The 21,090-nt window shown below is 44.7% G+C and overlaps 1 protein-coding gene across 5 annotated transcripts in view; it reads right to left on the reverse strand.

The window, feature by feature from the left end:
- Positions 1 to 13,635, reverse strand: part of PM20D1 (peptidase M20 domain containing 1) — a 32,218-nt gene extending 18,583 nt beyond the window's left edge. For 4 of the 5 annotated variants that reach the window (XM_019918494.3, XM_073802283.1, XM_073802279.1 and 1 more), the window contains exons 1-10: positions 13,334 to 13,635; positions 10,669 to 10,755; positions 8,935 to 9,167; positions 8,400 to 8,486; positions 7,019 to 7,152; positions 6,600 to 6,719; positions 5,772 to 5,847; positions 5,338 to 5,399; positions 5,017 to 5,095; positions 2,941 to 3,012 (exon numbers count right to left, since the gene is read on the reverse strand). In XM_019918494.3, the coding sequence (XP_019774053.2) occupies positions 2,941 to 3,012; positions 5,017 to 5,095; positions 5,338 to 5,399; positions 5,772 to 5,847; positions 6,600 to 6,719; positions 7,019 to 7,152; positions 8,400 to 8,486; positions 8,935 to 9,167; positions 10,669 to 10,755; positions 13,334 to 13,508 (1,125 nt within the window). In that variant the 5' untranslated portion in view covers positions 13,509 to 13,635. The remainder of the gene's footprint in view (positions 1 to 2,940; positions 3,013 to 5,016; positions 5,096 to 5,337; positions 5,400 to 5,771; positions 5,848 to 6,599; positions 6,720 to 7,018; positions 7,153 to 8,399; positions 8,487 to 8,934; positions 9,168 to 10,668; positions 10,756 to 13,333) is intronic. The other variant, XM_073802286.1, reaches the window with a different exon arrangement.
- Positions 13,636 to 21,090: the final 7,455 nt, after the last annotated feature.

Genomic DNA, 21,090 nt, shown 5'->3' on the forward strand with positions numbered 1-21,090 from the left:
TGAACTGAGATATGGCTTCCTGTAGCATCTAACCTCCCCCCCACCTCTTTTTATTTATTTTTTAAATATTCTGTAGAGTCCACAGGATAAAATAGTACAAGACACATCAGCAGGATTTCATCTCTGTTGAGATTAGAGGCCTGTGCTCTTGCTACCTGAATGCTGCCCCCAGGTCTTTGCTCCTTCTTGGGCTTCAGTTTGATCGCTTGCTTACTGCTGTCTCTACCCACTAGCACCTAAGCCCCTTTAGAATGGGAATCTTGGCTTGTTCGCCATTTTCCCAAGTGCTTGGAAGAATGTCTAGCCCATAGTGGCCACTCAATAAACACTTGGTGAATGAATCAGTGAAGGAAGAAAGGAATTTTCTGTAAAACACTCTAGATAGGTGGACATCCAGCCTCTGAGAAGCTCATTACCATCCAAGATGCCATACTCCAAAACTCTCCTTTAAGTGGGGGCTCCCTGAAGTATCTCCCAGTGGCCTTATTTCTACTCCCTGAGGCCCATGCAGAACAAACTTTCCTTTCCACATGGAAGCCTGTTACATTTCTGAAGGCGCTTGTTCCACACAGATGGGTGCCGGAGACCTATCTACATCCACGACATGGGAGAGACCAGCTAAAGATGGAGGAAGAGGGCTCTGGGAGCCATTTACGTTTCCATCGGATCCAGCACAAGGCTCTGCACCCTCGGCCCTCAGACCAGCAGGGAGTGTCCCTGATGCATGGAATGGGGCACGAGGGAGAGGAGTGACCAGGACAAAGAGGTGCTGCGTGCTTTTGGGATGACAGGGGCTTTGCATTCCTCCCTGGGGCAGGTGAGCAGGATGGGCCTAAGGATTCCGGAGATTTCACGAGATAGGCCGGGAAGGAAGGCCACTGTGGCAGGGGACTGGAGAGGAGGGAAGAGTGCCAGAACCTGGGGAGATGAAAGCCCCAGCTGGTGGAAAACAGCCCGTGGAAAGGGCATGGAGTTGGAATGAGGATGGAAAAAAAACTGGTGGAAAGAAGCTCAGTGAGGGGAATTCAGTGATTTCCTGGTCCCATGAGTCCCCAGGGAGAGGACAAAGGTTGGCACTGGATGAAAAGCAGCAGAGCCCAGGGCTTACACTGTCCCAGATCCCTGCCAATGCTGGGTGACTCTGGGCTGGCTGTCAACTCATCCCCCCAACCCCTGCAATGAGGGGTGTGCCTCCCGCCCTGTGTGAGGACACACAACATCCTCTGTAGGGAAGGCCCCAGGGAGAAAGGACCACAGAAGTCTAAATGTGGCAGACCCTCGATGACCTGACCCTTACCTTGCTTAATCCTGGAACATATTATTCATCTGACAGTTGTTAGGTTGCTTTTTTTGATCCTTTTCAGAAGGATCAGATTTACCTTCGAAATTCTTTTTAGCTCAACCTGATGTTTAAATAAGCTAGCCTTTCCTACAGATGTCAAACATTCTGTGTATTTCTTTTCACCCTTTAGCTTTCAGTTCAAATATCACATCCTTAGGGAAGCCTTGCCTGACCCCACAGACAAGGTCTGGTTCCTTGTTATATTCTGTGATAGCACCCGGCCCCCTTTCCTCATAGCACTCATCATGGTTTGCAATTATACATTCATTTTTATAATTTTAAAATTGATATTCATAGCAGAACATTGCAAGGCACTGTCCGCAACCCTCTTCTCTCCAGACTTCACACACCCTTCCCGCGGGATTTTATTGGCTGTAGAGGTTTCAATTAATAATACTCCAGCCTCTATCTCTAGTTCATTCTTTCTCTAGATCTGAGGTATTTATACTTGCCTATTAATATATTAGAAGCTTCTCAAATTTCTAAACCCTTTTATTTCTCTGTGAACTTGCTCTTCTTCCTGAATTCCCAATCTTGGTTAAAGGCATCAGCACCTGGCCAACTACCCAGGTTTAAAACCGTGGGGCCATCCTGTCTTTCACTCACCCCACATCCATTACACACAGCGACCTGCTGAACCCAACTCTCACACCCACCTCTGGTGGGTACCTTCTTCACCCCATGACCACAGCCTTAGTTCAAACCTCTATACCCACTGCCTGAGATGTTGTAACAGCTTAACTGTTTCTTCTTACTCCAGGGCTTCCTCAGCATCACCACTAGCACTGTCTCCCTAAAAAAGAATCTGAGTCTATCACAGCCCTGTTTGAAGACCTCTGACAGTTCCCTTTTGTCCACAGATTAGAGCCCAAACTCCTCGGCATGGCATACAAGGCCCTGATCCCCAAACTACAACTCCATTTTAATCTTCCATTACTTCTCCCCCAAGTTATCCAACTCTTTAGACTTTATTTGAATTCTGAATGTCTTACTTCTAGCAAAGTCCTATTTGTCTTTAAGTCCCAGTTCAAATTTCTAGTGATCACAAAAGACTTTCTTGATCCTCAGAGGTAGCATCAGCCCCCTTCTGTGCACTGGTCCTGTGGTAATTTGTTCAGCCCTATTTGTTATAATCCAAGTATAGTGTAGTGGCTAAAAGCACAGACTCCGGAACTAGTGCTGGATGTATAATCCTGGGCATGTTATTTACCTCCTCTGTTTATCTGTGCCTCTGTTTTCCCTGTTAAATGAGGATAATATATTTCCTACTTCATAGAGTGGTTGTAGGGATTAAATGAGTACATGTCTACCTGAGAACAGTGCCAAGAGCACAGAAAGTTCACTGCCTGTGTTTGCTACTATTGTTATCATTTCCTATTTGTCACTTATTATTATCATTCATCTCCCATCCCCAGACTCCAAGTTCCCCCAAGCCAGAGATCTCCTATCCCAGCCAAGCACCTGGCACATAGGAAGCCTTTGAAAAATCATTGAACAAATGAGAGCCTGGGCCAGCCCTGGGATTGCAGCTCCACCGCAGTCCCGACAGACACATCTCACTGATGCTGACTCAGTTGTCAGGAACACATGGTACGTACCTCCTGGACTGTCTGTGCAGGGTGAATTCGGAAGTTGACGGTGGCCTGGGCCACAGGGGGGATGACATTCACCTAGAGAGAGACCCACAAATCCTGGCTGAGCCGACTTCAAGCCCCCCACACCTGACCCCTGCCCAGGAAGTGCCAACTACCACCTGCAAGGGGAGAGGAAGCTGATTTGATTGAAAAATCCAAGGCTTAATTTTTTCAGTCAGCCCCTGTCTTCTCTGGGCCCTTGACATGTGTTCAACGCTAGAGGTGTGTCTCTGCTTCAGGCCAGACTTTCATGCTTCTTGGTCCTGGAGGGGGTCACAGAGAGATGCTCAGAGAAAGACTGCTTTCTCTGGGAGTGCACGGACACCTCTGCTTTGGCCCCATGCAGTGCCACAGGCAGTCTTCTGTGTGTGCTCTTTCCCAGGGCACCCAGGACATTTCTGCAGCGGTCAGCGTTAGTCCTTACTCAGGATAGGGCACCCAGAGCATCTGAGGCCCCATCATGGCTCTCAGGGGGTTGATCATGATAATGGTGGTGGTGACGGTGATGGTGATTTCCCACATCCAGCTGCAAAATTTGACTCTGTTCTCTGTTTGACCAGGAAAAATCCAAGACTAATTGGAGAAGAGAGTTGAGCTATGGAGGGAATTTTTCCCCAGAGCCCGCGAGAGAACAGATTCCCCAATTGCCTATCTTTCTTTGAACTGGTATCGTGCAAAAAAAACACCAGGCTAGGGACAGGAGAACTGGCTGTTATAAATTAGCCATGTGATTTTGAATAATGACAACCTCTTTGTGTCTCTGTCTTTCAATTGGCAATTGGGGCAATAATCCTCTGTGAGGAGGACCAAATGGAATAACAAATGTGAAAGTATTCTGGACAGATAAAAACACCATTCAAATGCAAGGACACAGTACTGTTATTTTGGTGAACTCTCTAGGCAGCTGGTGAAGCCAGCTCGGGCCTGGCTGACACGCCAGACACACTCGGGCCTGGCTGACACACACAGTTACGTCAGGAGTGAATTCTGAGGCACCATTCACTTACACTCAACCCGGGCTGCACAGTACCAGGGCTCCACAAGGCCACACTGTATTCTAGGTGAATGGTGCTCCTTGAATGTGTGCTGGTGGTACTGGTAGAAATTGGAATGGTCTAACTCCTTTCCAGATTTCAGAAAGGCCTCAGCCCAGGCGAGCTAGCGTGGCTAGTTCAAACAGACAAGCCCCTTAGTGGCTGGTCCAACTGGAAGTAGACCAATTTGCTGAAAAGTAGTTCTTGGAAAAAAAATTATCAAAGTAGTGGTTCACCTGAAACTTATTTCTATAAAATGTAAACCTCGGGCGTTTCCTGGTGGTCCAGTGGTTAGGACTCTGCGCTCTCACTGCTGAGGGCCCGGGGTTTGATCCCTGGTCGGGGAACTAGGATCCCACAAGCCTCGCTGCGTGGCCAAAAAAAAAGTAAACCTCATAGAATTTACGTTTGCAAAGGCCACCCAATATTTACTGTATTTTGGGGAATGACAGTGTATGTATTTTAAGTGTTATGTATATCACAAATGTTATAGATTTTTTAAATGGCAGGTGAGTTTCTCTCATTCAATTCAGGGTAACACTAGGGGAAAATATATTCATCATTCATTAATTTGTGAGGTGAATAAATCTTCCAAAATATGAGGAAGAATAATACAAAGGTGGTAGGGAGGTTGGGAATCTTTAAGCCTATGTGACCAAAATGCTAAATTAATATATTACATGTTGAATGAGTATAGGTCACAAGAATTAACTCCCAAATAATGCCTCTTCACACCAGCATAATGGTTGTTTTTTTGAAGGGGTACAGACCCAGAGAACCTGAGGGGGCCCCTGAAATGCATATATATGAAACTTGTCCAGCAATTTCACGGAGTTTGTAGACGTCAGCTTAGAACGCTTGCTCTTGAGGCTTACCCATCTGATGACACAGGACAGTTCAGCACTGGGCCTTCCTACTATTCAAATTGTAACCAGAGAAGGAAGGAGAAGCCAGGAGATAAAGCCAAGGGATGGAGGGGTGTGTGGGAGGAACCAGGTGGTGTTACCTTGACCCCTGCATTGAACATGGTGAGTGCCGTGGTGGTCCTGACCAGTGCATTGGTTATGTAATTCCTCTCCATCAACCTAAAGCAGAAGGACTAAGGTAAGACATTGTACAATGGAAAGAAAGAATGGGTTGTTGGACTACCTCCTTTCCTGAACCTTGGAGATCTTTAAGACAAGGAGGGATGTCCTATGTACGAATTAGATGTAGTGTCTGGTGGCTGAGGGATGGTTCGTCAGGCCCAGTTAAGCCAAAGAGAGGGGACTGGGAAGTGGGTAGGTTTGGGGTGGGGGATATGAGGGACAGAAAGATAAAACTTTACCTGCTTACAAGGGGCTGAAATAGCCACAGGTTGCTCAGGACTATGTTGGTCGGGAAGGGGAACTGAAAGGGAAAGCAGCAGGTCAGCAGGATTTCAGAGGGGTCAGCATAACAGGCTCACTGTTCTGGGGCCTGCGTCTCTCCCTACTTTGGATCTGCCTTGAGGGCACTTGGCAGTAGCCTCAAGGATGAGTGGGAACCAGCTCCCTCAGGCTGCCCGGTGTTAGATCTCAGGTTCTCAGCCTGAGCACCAAGAGCCCCAAAGAACAAGCTGGATCCCCACATCTTGGGCTCAGCCACAGGCTGGGAACAGGGGAGAATGGGCAGAGCACTGGTCAGCAGTAGGGCTCCTTTATTACTCGAAAGGCAACTTCTCCGCCACCCTTTCTTCCTCTTCCACAGCTGACAAGGGGTCTGCGAGATTCCTTCTCATACCTCGTTTGCCAGCTGCTGCAATGCCATCTTGAACGGCCCGCCTCCAAACATGTTTGGCATTGGTGTCTGCTCCAGTCTGGAAGAGAAATGGAGCTCTCAAGACTCACTCAACTCAGTCTAAGACCAGCAGAGTCTGAAGAGAAGGAGAGAGATAGGATGTTTCAACAGGCCTGGCCAGGAGGCCTCCCACTCACCTCCCCATCACCTCCACCAATCCAACCGTTCCAAGATCTCAAAGCACAAGTGGGGCTGTCCCTGTCTACCAAGCCCAAGGTAGGCACCCCCAGTCTCATTGCACCTACCACACTGCAGCCAAATTGTCAGTCTCTTTCGCTAACTGTTGAGTTCCTAGAGGAAAGGGACTGTCTGTATGCCCATCACTGGGCACAAAGTCTTGAACATGGTAGATAGTTAAATATTTAAATGAATGAATATAATTCCTCTTCCTACTCTGCAAGAAAACCGGCCAGAGGTAAGCTCTGCTGTTATAGACCCGGACCCACAGCCAGCAGCCTTTATTTGCCTTAGTTATCTTGCCAGGGCAGGTGGAGAATTTAGACAGTTCTTTTCCAGCTTGTGAGCTCTAACTTCAGGCCTGGACTTTGGACTGTTCCAGCTACCTAACCTAGCTTTTGCCTGCTGGCCCTTACTTGCCATAATGGATAGATCCTCTTCTGATGTCTAACCCACTGTCCTTCCCGCAGCCCCCATGGCGGCTTCTCAGCCCAGCTTCAGGACAAGAAGCTTAGCTTCCTCACACTCAAAGTGGGAAAATGCCAGGTCTTCCAGCCTGAGTCTGGCAAGGGAGCAGGGCCAGGAATTGCTTACCGGCTGACAGCAGCTGCGAGGATGCCAATGCTTGTTTCCTTTGGAGGAGCTGAAGAATGGCCTGGAGTCATGTTTACTTGCAGCATGAGGTCAATTGCACCCTTCTCGGAGACTGAAACCCTGTAGGAGAGGGTCAGAGAGGGCCCTCCTGACCTCCTCCCACCCTGAATGATCCCATAGGCCCCAGGCCCATCTGTGCAGTGTCTGGTGGGCCAGGAGGTCAGCTTCATGCTGCTTAACAAAATGTACTCTAGAGGAGGAAGGGAAAGGGAAGCCCAGACCTGGTCGAAGATCGGGGTGATTAAAGCAAGAGGAGTAAAATAAAGAGTTGTTTCGCATGGTCTAGAGACACCAGGCTGAGGTCAACTCTAATGGGGTGAGAACGCCTTCCAAGCTGGGGGCTGGGGTGCTTTACTCACATGGCAAAGGGCTTCTGGAGGTTGGGAATGAAACCATCCAAGATGAAGCTCCCCTCATCCACAATGAAGGCTAGCTGGATGCCCCTTGCCTGTAGGAGGGCTGAGATCTTCTGAGCCCCCTTTACCCCTGATACCTGCAGACATTGAACCCAGAGCCACAGTCCTTCTCAGCCTGACCTCCAGAGGTAGCTCATAGAGACCCATTCAGCATAGCTGGGGGCTCCAGAGCCTCCCCACCCAGGCTTCTTCCTGGGGGGCAGGGCCCTTGACAATCCTGCCTCACAGAATCCTGGAGTGTCAGAGCTGGAAGGGCCCAATGCCCCTCATTTCACAAGGGAAGAGACTGGGACCCAGAGCGTGAAGTGATTTGCCCAGGGTCAAAGCAAGTGGCATCACTGGAAATAAAACACATTCGTTGATCTCCCTGTTATTTCTCTTCCCATCACACCAGTCCTTCTCTAGGCGTATCTGATGGATTACGTGCCTGCCTCAGGTATTACCAGGGAGTCTGTTAAAAATTCAGATCTATGCATATCACTAAGTGAAAGAAGCCAATCTGAAAAGACTATATACTGTATAATTCCAACTATATAACATTCTAGAAAAGACAAAATTATAGAGACAGTAAAAAGATCAGTGGTTGCCAGGGTTTGGGGGAAGGAGAGAGGGATGAATTGGCAGAACACAGAGGCTTCTTAGGGCAGTGAAAATATGTATGACACCATAATGATACCATATATGTTATTACACATTTTTCCAAACCCATAGAATGTACAACACCAAGAGTGAACCCTAATGTAAACTATAGCTTTGGGTGATTATGATGTGTAGGTTCATCATTTGTAACTAACATACCACTCTGGTGGGGGATGTTGATATTGGCAGAGGCTGTGCATTTGTGCAAATAAGGGAAATCTCTGTATCTTCTCATTTCTGCTGTGAACCTAAAACTGCTCTTAAGAAAAAAAGTCTTGGGCTTCCCTGGTGGCGCAGTGGTTGAGGGTCCGCCTGCCGTTGCAGGGGGCGCGGGTTTGTGTCCTGGTCCGGGAGGATCCGCGTGCCGCGGAGCGGCTGGGCCCGTGGGCCGTGGCCACTGGGCCCGCGCAGCGGGAGAGGCCGCAGCAGTGGGGGGCCCACGTAACGCAAAAAAAAAAAAAAAAGTCTTTAAAAAACAACAAATTCGGATCTATGGCACAGAGCCCGGGCATCTGCATTTTGGTCAAAGTCCTTAGATATTTCTGGCGACAGATACACAGAGAAGTTGGCAAATTACCACGCCATATCCTGGAGACAGTGCAGCCGGGGAAACCAGACCAGGGCGAAGCATACTCCCTCCCCCAATAGGGGACCCAGAGATAGGTATAGGATGAGGGGGTTCTACCTCCTCATCATGGCCCAGAGCGATGAAGAAAGATCTTCGGGGGATGTAGTTTCTGATCAGCAGAAGCTCCAAGGCCTGCAGGATTGCCTGGGGGACAGAAGGACAATGGAAGAGGAGAAAGGCTTATTCTCTAAGGTGTGGCACCAACGGGCATCAGAGACATTTGGCTGCTGGCAATAGGGCTGATGGGACTAGGATGTGATAGACTCTCTTTGGAGAGAACAAATTAAAATGGTCCCAGGGGATGGGATGTAGGGAAGCAGAGCTCTGCATGAAACTTTTACCACCTAGAGAAAAGCATAAATTTATCAGTGTCAGAGCTGAAAGGGTACCTGGGGATCATCTGCTCTAATCCCTATTTCACACTTGAGAAATCGGGGCCTAGGGAAGTAACAAACTGATGACTGGAACCGAGGTATCCTGAAGCCTAGGTTCTTTCTACCATAGCCTCCTGCCTCCCAGGGGTTAGCCAAGCACCCCCCTCCTGGGTTAATCTTTAGGACTCCAAGGCAGAGGGAACATAGCGTTTCAAGACCATAAGAGAGTTCTTGTTGTCCAGTGTGCCTCGACCATAGATGAAGCCATCACTCTCCAACCCAGAGAACGGGGGCACGTCCCAGCCTTCGTCAGGGGCAGGCACCACATCAATGTGAGCGAGGAGCATGTAGGGCTGCAGGCTGGGGTCCGAGCCTTGGACAGTGAACAGGTGGCTGTACTCTCCCACAGCTTCATGCTGGATAAAGCTGGTTTTGAACACAGTAGGAAAGACTAGAAGCAGAGAGATGAAAAGCAATGAGAGAAAGCCAGATTCAACAGTTGCTTTTGGTTTTCCTACCATTTGATTCTCCCTGCTTTTTTCTTTTCCCTTTAAAACATGCAGCCTCCTTTAGGAAGCCTTCTGGTACAAAGCCAGTCTGATTCCTGATTTGCCCAATCTCTGAAATACCTCTTCCCTATATTATAATGTGCTATTACTGTGTAATAACCTGCATATCAAGACCCCACCCTTATGACAGATAAGAGCTCAATATCTGGCTTGGTCTGACCTCTAATGTTGTCACAAATACACGTTACAGGATGACGGAGATGAAGACTGTGTTAAATTTTAAATATAATAGGCCCCAGTATCCAAATTACTTGGAACCAAACATGACCACTATATATATATTAAAAAATCAGAGATAGTTTTCTTTTACAAAATAATACTTTTAATGTTTGTGTTATATGGAGATAAAAGATGATTCTGTCTAGCATATGACCACAATTTTGTGTGCAGGTGTGGGTGTTCCCAGGGTCAACTATTCTGGTTATAGATAAGTATTAACACAGGCGGCCTTAGAAACATGGGAGAAAGAACTTTGATCTCCCTCTGGGCTGTGTTGGAAGAATCCATATATACCTCTGTGGATACCTAAAACCAACCAACCAAACAAAAACAAAGAATATGCTTTTTTCTTGTCAGCCAGCTTACCTAGTCTACTCTTACTGTACATTTCTTTCCTGATTTTTATCTCCTATTTAGTGAAGACTTTCAGCCTGCTGGATTGATCCCAGATCCACCCGTCCCCAGAGTGTTAGAGAGGGGGCTACTTGCCGTGCCTTTGCCAGCCCCTCCCGCCTGAGACTTGAGGGGGGCTGTTTTTTATTTGATTTAGGAAAGTGGCCTCACTACTTTCCATGAGCTTTTTCTATGGGGAGGGGGAGCTCCAAGTCTCCTTTTTTCCATTGACCCATATTTCTTTAGCTCATGGGCAGTGGGGTAGGGGGAGAGGACTGATGTGATAGTTCAAAGCTGTCGACTGCCTAGAAGCTCAGAAACGTGTTAGTAATGAATCTGGAGTAGGGCTTGGGTAGGTGGGATGTGCACATGTGTGGGCTGTAGGTATGTGTATGGAGGTAGGAGTGGGAGGAGCATGGAGCATAGTTCTGGCAACTATGGGAGAAGGAATTCCTAGTCCTACCTTTTGATTAGATTATATGTATTGACTGACATATTTAGGGCAAAGATTGGGAGAGTTCAAACTCCAACCCAACAGCTATGTGCCTTGGTTCTTCAAAGGGCAAATCTATAGTCTCTACTCTGTGTCCACTCTAAGTCCTGGACTCTCCCTTCTATTGCTCCCCACTGTGTACAAACTTTGGTCAAAAGAGGCCCATACAAATTAGGTTGCCCGTGGTCAGTCACAAATTAAACTTCTTTATCACTTCGTAAAAGCACCGTGTCTCCAGCGCTACCTCTCCTGCCCCTTGTGCACAGTTTGTGGCTGACCTTTATGAATGTATTCTCCAAACTGAGCCAGGGCTGTCGTGTTGAGCTCCTCGGGGCTGAAAGACACTGTTGGAATCTGGACGGCACCTATCAGAGTCAGAGATGGAAGATGATAACAACCATTGATTTTTCCACAGCCCTCTGTACATAAAAAGTTCTCTTGCGTTCATTATCTTATGGTGGAGGGCAATACAATCCTTTGAGGTAGGCACTGTCGTTTTCCCTTATTCGAAACTGAGGAAACAAGCTTACAGGCGTTAGGTGAGCTGCTCAAGACCGTCCAGAAACAAGCAGTAGAACTGGGATTTAAACTCAAGTTCTTTGAATTTATTTAGGCTAATATGGTTCTTAAAGGAAAATAAAGTCCGAGATGGGATGGGGTGGGGGAGGTCAGACAGGAGTAGATTTTATATCCTGACCCTGAGTGGGAAGCTGCTATAAATTGCTTCTAAGGTCTCACTCTGCCTCTGAAGCCACCCTCCCTTCAATGAATCTAAGGAGCCCGCTGTCCTGGGTCCCTACGAGAATGAAGCTTTGTGTGCTTTTCTGTACAGAGAGTAGGCATATTCCTCTTAGACTGGCTCATCCAGAGTCTCACTGTTCTCTCAGCCAAGGCCAGCTTTTTGGGCACATGATGCCTGGGAAGGGGTGGATTTAGAAGCTCCCAAACAAGCTCTTCAGTCATAAACAATCTCATCCACTCTACCCGGAAGTCTCAGTTGCTGAGTTGCCACTAGGTTGATCCCTTGGTGAAGGCTTTACATTCTTAAAGAGTTCCACTATCAAATGCAAACAGCGGGGGTGGGGGGGGGGGGAGGAGGGGCGCAGAAACACATGGATCATGAAATTATTTGATTAGATGGCTGTCCGAAAACACTGGGAACAAATGCACTCAGGGCAGCTTGATGTCAAGGGAGGGCCTCTGACTTCTGTACTCAGTTTTGCTAAGAGTCAACCCTGCGTCATAGCCTACCACATAGTTGGGGAAGCCAAGGTTCAAAAAGACTAAAACTGCCTACATGAGATGGAGAGGCAGACTCAAGTTCTGAACTCAGGTGTTTTGTCCCCTGCTCAGCATTCTAAGCCATGTTGCTATGAGGCCCCTTTTTTAGGTTCTAATCTAGCTTTTGCTTTCTTCTGTGCAGGGAGACTCTAGTGAGCTGCTTGCCCAATGCCCTTCAGAGAACTATTTATACTATGATGCTTTGGGAAAGCCCTGCTCTGCCTCCCAGGCCTATCGCTCCAGCACAAACACAATTTATATTTAACAATGAGGGCTAGCTTTTGCATCTGCCGGCACATGTTTACGTAGGCAGTTTCTTTTAATCCATCACTTAATGGAAGGGAAAAGACTGGCGTTAAGCCCAATGGTGAGGAAGGATCTCATTATACCACAGGATCTAGCACTCAACAGAAACTTTCTTCTTTTCTCCTGGAAAATGCAGATTGGGAAGGTAAATAAATTTTTAGCCTTGGTTTGCGGTCTAGGGGAGAGATGTCCTTTAGGAGAAGAAATTAGGAACATCTCACACCCCGGCAATACTCCCACACCTCTTTTTGGAGCCATCTAGAAACTACAGGCACTAGATGTTGTCACCCAGTGCTTACTCCAAGGTGCGGGGTGCTGGGGAAGATCATTTAACTGACCTAAACTTCAATTTCCCTTATCTGTAGATAAAATTCAGATTATTTAGTCTTAAGTGATTTAACAAGTGAAAACTCTCAAAGTTAAAAGCTGTTGTATTTTTTTTTTTTACTCATTACACATTTATTGTACATTTTCACAATCTGGATTTGCCACAGAACTGGGGGCATGGGGTGAGGGAAGGGGGGGCAGGGGATACTGGGATAATATGAGGGGTCTAGAACACAGCACCCTCAGCCCCAGCATCTCTCCCTACCCTTTCACACCACAGCTTAGATCTCCCTACTCCCCCTCCACACAGAAACCTCGAGTGTGGGGGGAAGAGTTTAGGGGGTCCCCTCCAGTGTCAGGTTAAGGGACTGCACCCTCAGATCCCTAAAATTGTGCCATTTAAAAAGACGTTAGACCCTTCCTTTATCACTTCACCTAAGGAGGAGACCTGGAGAGGGGCAAGAATCCCCATCTTCCAGCAAGTCCTACATTGGCAGTGATCAGTACCCTCAGCCTGAATTCAAGGGGGCAGTCAGAGGAGCTGGGCAGTGATGGGGTAACACCCCCCAAATGAGGGAGGAGGGTATCCAGTCCAACCTCCAGCAGGGGTGGGGCCAGAGATTTCACGCAGGAGTTGGAGGGATTCTTTGCCCTGCCCCGTCCTCCCCAAGGCAGTGATGACCCCCTGACACACTGGCAGCCACCTCTTCCAAAAGAGATGAGATTGTGGCCAACCCCCGTGCTCCAGGCAAGCGGAGGTGGGGGTGGGGTAGTGTGGATAAGGGCAAAGTTGAAGCTTCCAGGGTAGGCTGGGAACGCTGGAGTCCCCAGAAGCCAGGTCTAGGAGAAGAATGGGCTCCCCAAGCCGGGCACGAGGTGCCGTGAATGGGGCCAGGGCTCGGCGGTGGGGTGTTGCGGAGCTCGAGCTCGAGTAGCCGACCTCTGTGGCGGCAGAAGGGAGTCGCGGGTTGGCCCGAGGAGACAGCGACCTATATATGAGAATAAGTGGTGAAGGGGACCCAGGTTCACCTTTCAGAGCCTCCTTCATTGCGACGCGCTCCTCTTGGCTGAACTGAGAAGGGATTCGCGGCGCCCTCTGATGCCCCTTGCCCTTGCCCCGCAGGCCCTTCGATCTGGAGACGGCGGCGATACCTAGCAGTAGCACAGCCGCCAGGGTCAGGAGGCAAACGTACGGCCGAGCCATGTTTCTCTCAATTCCTCGCTGCCAGTCGGCGGGCTGGAGTTTGGACCTAAATACCCAGCCGGCGATCTTCGGCCTGTCACTGCTCTAATTCCCGCAACTGCCTTAGTCTCACTCCATTCCCAGGGCTGGCCAATCATCCCTTGCCTGGAGTTGCAGGACAACCAATCCACGGGACGGCCCCGCCCCAGGCCCGCAAGGCCTTTTGGGGGTTGTGGTTTCTCGCCCTGTAGCTCGTAGCGTGGGGTTCCAGGCAAGTTAGTGCAAGGTCTTGCCTGCACTTGATCTTCTGCTTTGAGATACTCGTAAATCCCTTTCTAGATGACAACAGACCAAATAAAAGGGGGAAAGGCAAATAAATGAACAAAGTTTATCAGACCTTTATCTACTTCTCGCTTCCTCTGAAGCTTAGGGCTTGACTACCATTCCCTTAGATTCCATTGAGAAAGCTCTGCACCCCCTGGCTTGATTTCATTTGAATTGGAACAGTATTGCTCTGTCTATAGACATTGTTTTGAAGTATATTAGATGAGAGTGTTTGCGTCTGTTTAGGAATTCGCTGAAAGTGTTTTTGATATCAATGTTAACACTGCATTTTTGCAACTCCAGGCAAATACATTAAGACTGAAGGATTTTTTATTTTATTTTTTTTAACATCTTTATTAGAGTATAATTGCTTTACAATGGTGTGTTAGTTTCTGCTTTATAACAAAGTGAATCAGTTATACATATACATATGTCCCCATATCTCTTCCCTCTTGCATCTCCCTCCCTCCCACCCTTCCTATCCCACCCCTCTAGGTGGTCACAAAGCACCAAGCTGATCTCCCTGTGCTATGTGGCTGCTTCCCACTAGCTATCTACTTTATGTTTGGTAGTGTATATATGTCCATGCCACTCTCTCACTTTGTCCCAGCTTACCCTTCCCCCTCCCCGTATCCTCAAATCCATTCTCTAGTAGGTCTGCATCTTTATTCCCATCTTGCCCCTAGGTTCTTCTGACCATTTTGTATTTTTCTTTTTTTAGATTCCATATATATGTGTTAGCATATGGTATTTGTTTTTCTCTTTCTGACTTACTTCACTCTGTATGACAGTCTCTAGGTCCATCTATCTACTGCAAATAACTCAGTTTCGTTCCTTTATATGGCTGAGTAATATTCCATTGTATATACGTGCCACATCTTCTTTATCCATTCATCTGCTGGTGGACACTTAGGTTGCTTCCATGTTCTGGCTATTGTAAATAGTGCTGCAATGAACACAGTTGTGCATGACTCTTTTTGAATTGTGGTTTTCTCAGGGTATATGCCCAGGAGTGGGATTGCTGGGTCGTATGGTAGTTCTAGTTTTAGTTTTTTAAGGAACCTCCATACTGTTCTCCATAGTGGCTGTATCAATTTACATTCCCACCAACAGTGCAAGAGGGTTCCCTTTTCTCCACACCCTCTCCAGCATTTATTGTTTCTAGATTTTTTGATGATGGCCATTCTGACTGGTGTGAGATGATATCTCATTGTAGTTTTGATTTGCATTTCTCTAATGATTAATGATGTTGAGCATTCTTTCATGTGTTTGTTGGCAATCTGTATATCTTCTTTAGAGAAATGTCTGTTTAGGTCTTCTGCCCATTTTTGGATCGGGTTGTTTGTTTGTTTTTTTTTTTGCTCGGTACGCGGGCCTCTCACTGTTGTGGCCTCTCCCGTTGCGGAGCACAGGCTCCGGACGCGCAGGCCCAACGGCCATGTCTCACGGGCCCAGCCGCTCCGCGGCATATATGGGATCCTCCTGGACAGGGGCACGAACCCGCGTCCCCTGCATCGGCAGGCGGACTCTCAACCACTGCGCCACCAGGGAAGCCCGGGTTGTTTGTTTTTTTGATATTGAGCTGCATGAACTGCTTGTATATTTTGGAGATTAATCCTTTGTCAGTTGCTTCATTTGCAAATATTTTCTCCCATTCTGAGGGTTGTCTTTTGGTCTTGTTTATGGTTTCCTTTGCTGTGCAAAAGCTTTTAAGTTTCATTAGGTCCCATTTGTTTATTTTTGTTTTTATTTCCATTTCTCTAGGGGGTAGGTCAAAAAAGGATCTTGCTGTGATTTATGTCATAGAGTGTTCTGCCTATGTTTTTCTCTAAGAGTTTGATGGTGTCTGGCCTTACATTTAGGTCTTTAGTCCATTTTGAGTTTATTTTTGTGTATGGTGTTAGGGAGTGCTCTAATTTCATCCTTTTACATGTAGCTGTCCAGTTTTCCCAGCACCACTTATTGAAGAGGCTGTCTTTTCTCCATTGCATATTCTTGCCTCCTTTATCAAAGATAAGGTGACCATATGTGCATGGGTTTATCTCTGGGTTTTCTATCCTGTTCCATTGGTCTATATTTCTGTTTTTGTGCCAGTACCAGGATATGCTATCTTTTTTAAAAAATTAATTAATTAATTAATTAATTTTTGGCTGTGTTGGGTCTTCGTTGCTGTGCGTGGGTTTTCTCTAGTTGCGGCGAGCGGGTGTTATTCTTTCGTTGCAGTGCGCAGGCTTCTCATTGTAGTGGCTTCTCTTGTTGCGGAGCACGGGCTCTAGGCACGCGGGCTTCAGTAGTTGTGGCACACGGGCTCAGTAGTTGTGGCTCACAGGCTTAGTTGCTCCGTGGCCTGTGGGATCTTCCTGGACCAGGGCTTGAACCTATGTCCCCTGCATTGGCACGCAGATTCTTAACCACTGCACCACCAGGGAAGCCCAATGCTATCTTTTTAAAATTTTAAACTTTTGCCTTTTACATCAAAGATCTTAATCCATCTGGAATTGTTTCTTCTGTAAATGGTATGAGGTCAGGTCAAATTTTTTTTTTTTCCAACTAGATAACCAATTTTCCCAGCAACATCCATTAAATAGTCTGTCCTTTCCTCAGTGATCTGCAAGGACAACTCTCTCATTTATTAAGTTTTCATGTATGAATGAAAACTGGGCTCTCTATTTTGTTCCATTGGTTGCTTTGTTTATTTCTATGCTAATATGACTGTCTTAATTACTATAACTTTAAAATACATCTCAAAGTCAGGTAGAGCATGTTTCTCCTTTAGCCTGTTAATGTAATGAATTACATTAATAAGTTTAAAATATGTAAACTGCCCTGACATTCCTGGGATAAACTCAACTTGGATAAACCCATTGCTGCATCTTCCTTTAGGATTTTTGCAATTCTGTTTGCAAGTTTGATTGGCCTGTAATTTTTCTGTTTTGGGTTTGATATCAAGTGAATAGTAGAAATCTAATTAGAGAATATTGTAGTGATTTCTAGCTGCCCCAATATTCTTTCCCCCTTTCTAAGTAATAAGAACCCTGAGTTTGAGCTCAACACATTGATACCCAGCTAAAAGAATAAATTTCCCAGACCCTTGCAACCAGGTTTGCCATGTGACTGAATGTGGAGAATGAAGGATAAGCAGATACATTCTGCTTAAATTTCTTCCTCCATTCTCATATGTGATGGCTGCAGCTCTAGCAGCCATGTTGGACCGTGATAATCTGCTTTTATGGCTGGGGCGGGGGGGGGGGGGGGGGGGGGGAAGGGAAGGGGGGGGGGGGAGAGAGAGAGAGAGAGAAGGAGAGGTGGGAAGGGGAAGGAAAGGGAAATTTCTACCACATTTAAACTACTAAAGGGTTGACCTTCCTCCCCACCCCGCCTTTTTTTGCATTCTCTGGAAGAGTGTGAATGTAAAGTAGGACCAAAAACCTAAGATATTTTTCTAATAATTCTAAAAAATAAAGTAATTTGGACCTGGTATTTTCTCTGTGGAAAGCTTTTAAACTGCTGATTTCATTTAATGGTTATAGGATTTTTAAGGCTTTCTACTGTTTTCTTGATTCCATTTTGGTATATTATATTTACTAGCAATTTATTCATTTTGTTTAAGTTTTCAACTTTATACTAGCTAAGAGTTTAAGCTCTGGAGCCAGATTGCCTGGGTTAAATTCCTAGGCGCTCTACATTCATGGAGTTGTGCTGAGTGATCTTGGGAACCTTACTTAAATTTTTTTTTTTTTTTTTGCCATACGCGGGCCTCTCACTGTTGTGGCCTCTCCCATTGCGGAGCACAGGCTCCGGACGCGCAGGCTCAGCGGCCATGGCTCACGGGCCCAGCCACTCCGCGGCACGTGGGATCCTTCTGAACCAGGGCACGAACCCGTGTCCCCTGCATCGGCAGGCAGACTCTCAACCACTGCGCCACCAGGGAAGCCCTTTACTTAAAATTTTGAGCCTCAGTTTGCTCATCTGTAAAAAGGGGATAATAACACTATGTACCTCTTAGAATTGTTGGAAAGATTAAATGAGTTAATACATGTAAAGGGCTTGGAAGAGTACATGGCATATAGTAACCATTCAATGGATGTTAGCTATTCTATTATTACTATCTCCTTTCTTTTGCTTTCTTTGTTTTTTTTTCCAACTACCATAGTTGAATATTTGGCTCATTAATTTTTGTCTTTTTTCTTTTCTAACAAAAGCATTTTAGGGCTATAAGTTTACTTTGAAGCATACTTCCCTATGTACCACAAGTTTTGATATGTAGTATTTTCATTATTGTTTAGGTCTAAGTGTTTTAAAGTTTCCATATAATTTCTTTGACTATGAGTTTTTCAGAAATGTTTTTAAAAGCTTTTTAAATGCCTATTTTTTTTTGTTCAAGTTATGTTTTTGTAACTGATTTTTTTTTTTTTTTCTTAGTGGTACGCGGGCCTCTCACTGTTGTGGCCTCTCCCGTTGCGGAGCACAGGCTCCGGACGCGCAGGCTCAGCGGCCATGGCTCACGGGCCCAGCCGCTCCGCGGCATGTGCGATCTTCCCGGACCGGGGCACGAACCCGTGTCCCCTGCATCGGCAGGCAGACTCTCAACCACTGCGCCACCAGGGAAGCCCTGTAACTGATTTTTAAGTTCAATGCATTATGTCACAAAATGTGGAATGACACCTATGCTTTGAAATTTTTTGAGAATTGCTTTAGGACCTAGTGTATGATCAATTTGTGTAAATATTTCATGTGTACTTAAGAAGTGTAAATTTTAATTGTTGTGTGTACAATTCCATCTGTTTATTAAATCAAATTTGTTTATTTTATTGCTTAACTCTTTCATACCTTACTTTTAAAAAACCTGTATGACTTAATGAGACAGTATATTGAAATCTTCCATTTTGTTGGTGGATTTGTCATATTTTCAGTTTAAAAAAAATCAATTTTGCTTTATTTATTTTGAGACTTTTATTTGGTACATTCAGGTTTAGAATTGATGAAAATTTTATCATGACATAGTGGTTTTTTATGCTTCATAATCTCTTTGTCTTAAAACCAATTTGTCTGCTAATAATATAGCTATTTCATTCTTTTGGTTAATATTTATCTTGTATAGGTTGTTTTTCCCATTTTTGTGTCCTTATGTTTTATTTAATTAATTAATTTATTTATTAGTTTATTTTTTTCATTTTAAAAACATTTTTGGCCACACTGCATGACATGTGAGATCTTAGTTCCCCGAGCAGGGATCAAACCTGTGCCCCTTGCATTGGAAGCACGGAATCTTAACCACTGGACCACCAGGGAATCCCTGTCCTTATGTTTTAGAAGGACCTCTGAATTTAAAGTTTAATCTAATCAGACAATTTCTTTCACTAATGAGATTAGTTTAGTTACATTTTTTCCGTGATTTCTTCTGTATTTGGACTTATTTCTATCATCTTCCTATTAGCACTACCTTTTCTATGCTTCTTTCTCCCCACGTATTGCCTTTTTAAACAATTAATTAAACTTTCATCGTGTGGGTTTTTTTCTTATTCTATTCTCCTCTGCCCCACTGGTTTGGAAATTATATTCTTTGTTGTCTTATGATTTACTATTGAAATTTTAGTACTCATATTTAATAAATTTGAATTTAATATTGTAACCCTTTTCCTCTGAAAAATGTGAAGACATTTGAATGCTTTAACCCTGGTCTCCTTCTCTCTATATGCTATTGTTGTTCATTATTTTATTTTTTATTTATTTTAGGTTTTAAATTTATTTTTTAAAATGCCACAAATTAGTTATTATTATTATATAGAGACAGTTTCTTTATATTTACCAGTATGTTTACCAGTTTCCTTGTTTAATCTTTCTTCTTGAATCTCAGACCTTACTTCTGGAATAATTTTTCTTTTTCCCAGTGTTCATCCTTTTGAAGCTACTTTACTGAAAGTCTGATGACAGTCAACTCTCTCAATTATTGCCTATCTGAAAATATCTTTATTTCATCCTCATTCTTGCAAGATAATTTTCTTGAGTAAACAATTTTAAGTTGATGGTTGTTTTCTCTTAGCATTTTGAAGACATTAGTTTACTGTCTTCTGGCTTCCATCTTTCCTGTTGAGAAGTTGACTGACAATGTAATTATTGATCTTTTGTAGTGAACTGTTTTCTCTCTGGCTCCTTTCAAGGACTCCTCTTTGTTTTTAGTGTTCTTAAGCTTCACTACAAGGTGTCTAGATGTCAAATTTCTTTTTTTTTTAAAGTGTACAATTCAATGGTTTTAATATGTTCACAGAGCTGTGCAACCATTAACACAGTCAATTTTAGAACATTGTCATCACCTCAAAAAGAAACCCTGTACCCTTTAGCCATCATCCCTAATTCCCCCCATCTTACTCTCCCTGGACCTAAGCAATCACTAATCTACTTTCTGTCTCTGTATTTCAATACTTGCCTATTCTGGACATTCATATAAATGGAACCATATAATATGTGGTCTTTTGTGTCTGGCTTCTTTCACTTATATTTTTCAAGGTTCATCAATATTATAGCATGTATCAGTACTTCCTTTTTATGACTGAATAATATTCCATTGTATGTATATACCACATTTCATTTATTCATCCTTTCATACATTGGTGGACATTTGGATTTTCACCTTTTGACTATTATGAATAATCCTGGTATAAACCTTCATGTACAAGATTTTGTGTGGACCTATGTTTTAATTTCTCTTGGATATACACCTAGGAGTGGAATTGATGGGTCATATGGTAACTCTATGTTTAATCATTTGATATATTTCCATACTGTTTTCCAAAGTGGCTGTACCATTTTGCATTCCCACCAGCAATGTATGAGGATTCTGATTTCCCCACATCCTTGTCAATACTTATTATCGGACTTTTTGATCCTAGTCATCCTAGTGGATGTGAAGTGGTACCTCACTGTGGTTTTTTTTTTTTAATTTTTAAAAATTGAAGTAGAGTTGATTTACAATGTTGTGCCAATCTCTGCTGTATAGGAAAGTGACTCAGTTATACACACATATAAACAAAAAGGTCTTACTGTATAGCCCAGGGAACTATACTCAATCTCCTGGGATAAACCATAATGGAAAAGAATATTAAAAAAAGAATGTGTGTATGTGTATAACTCACTGTGGTTTTGATTTGCATTTCCCAGGTGACAAATGATGATGATATTTACATGTGCTTATTGGCTATTTGAATATCTTCCTTGGAGAAATGTCTATTTGGATATTTAGCCCATTTTAAAATTGGGTTATTTGTATTTTTATTTTTGA

The sequence above is a fragment of the Tursiops truncatus genome, chromosome 1 (genome assembly GCF_011762595.2).
Source record: "Tursiops truncatus isolate mTurTru1 chromosome 1, mTurTru1.mat.Y, whole genome shotgun sequence".
NCBI classification, from domain to species: Eukaryota; Metazoa; Chordata; class Mammalia; order Artiodactyla; family Delphinidae; genus Tursiops; species Tursiops truncatus.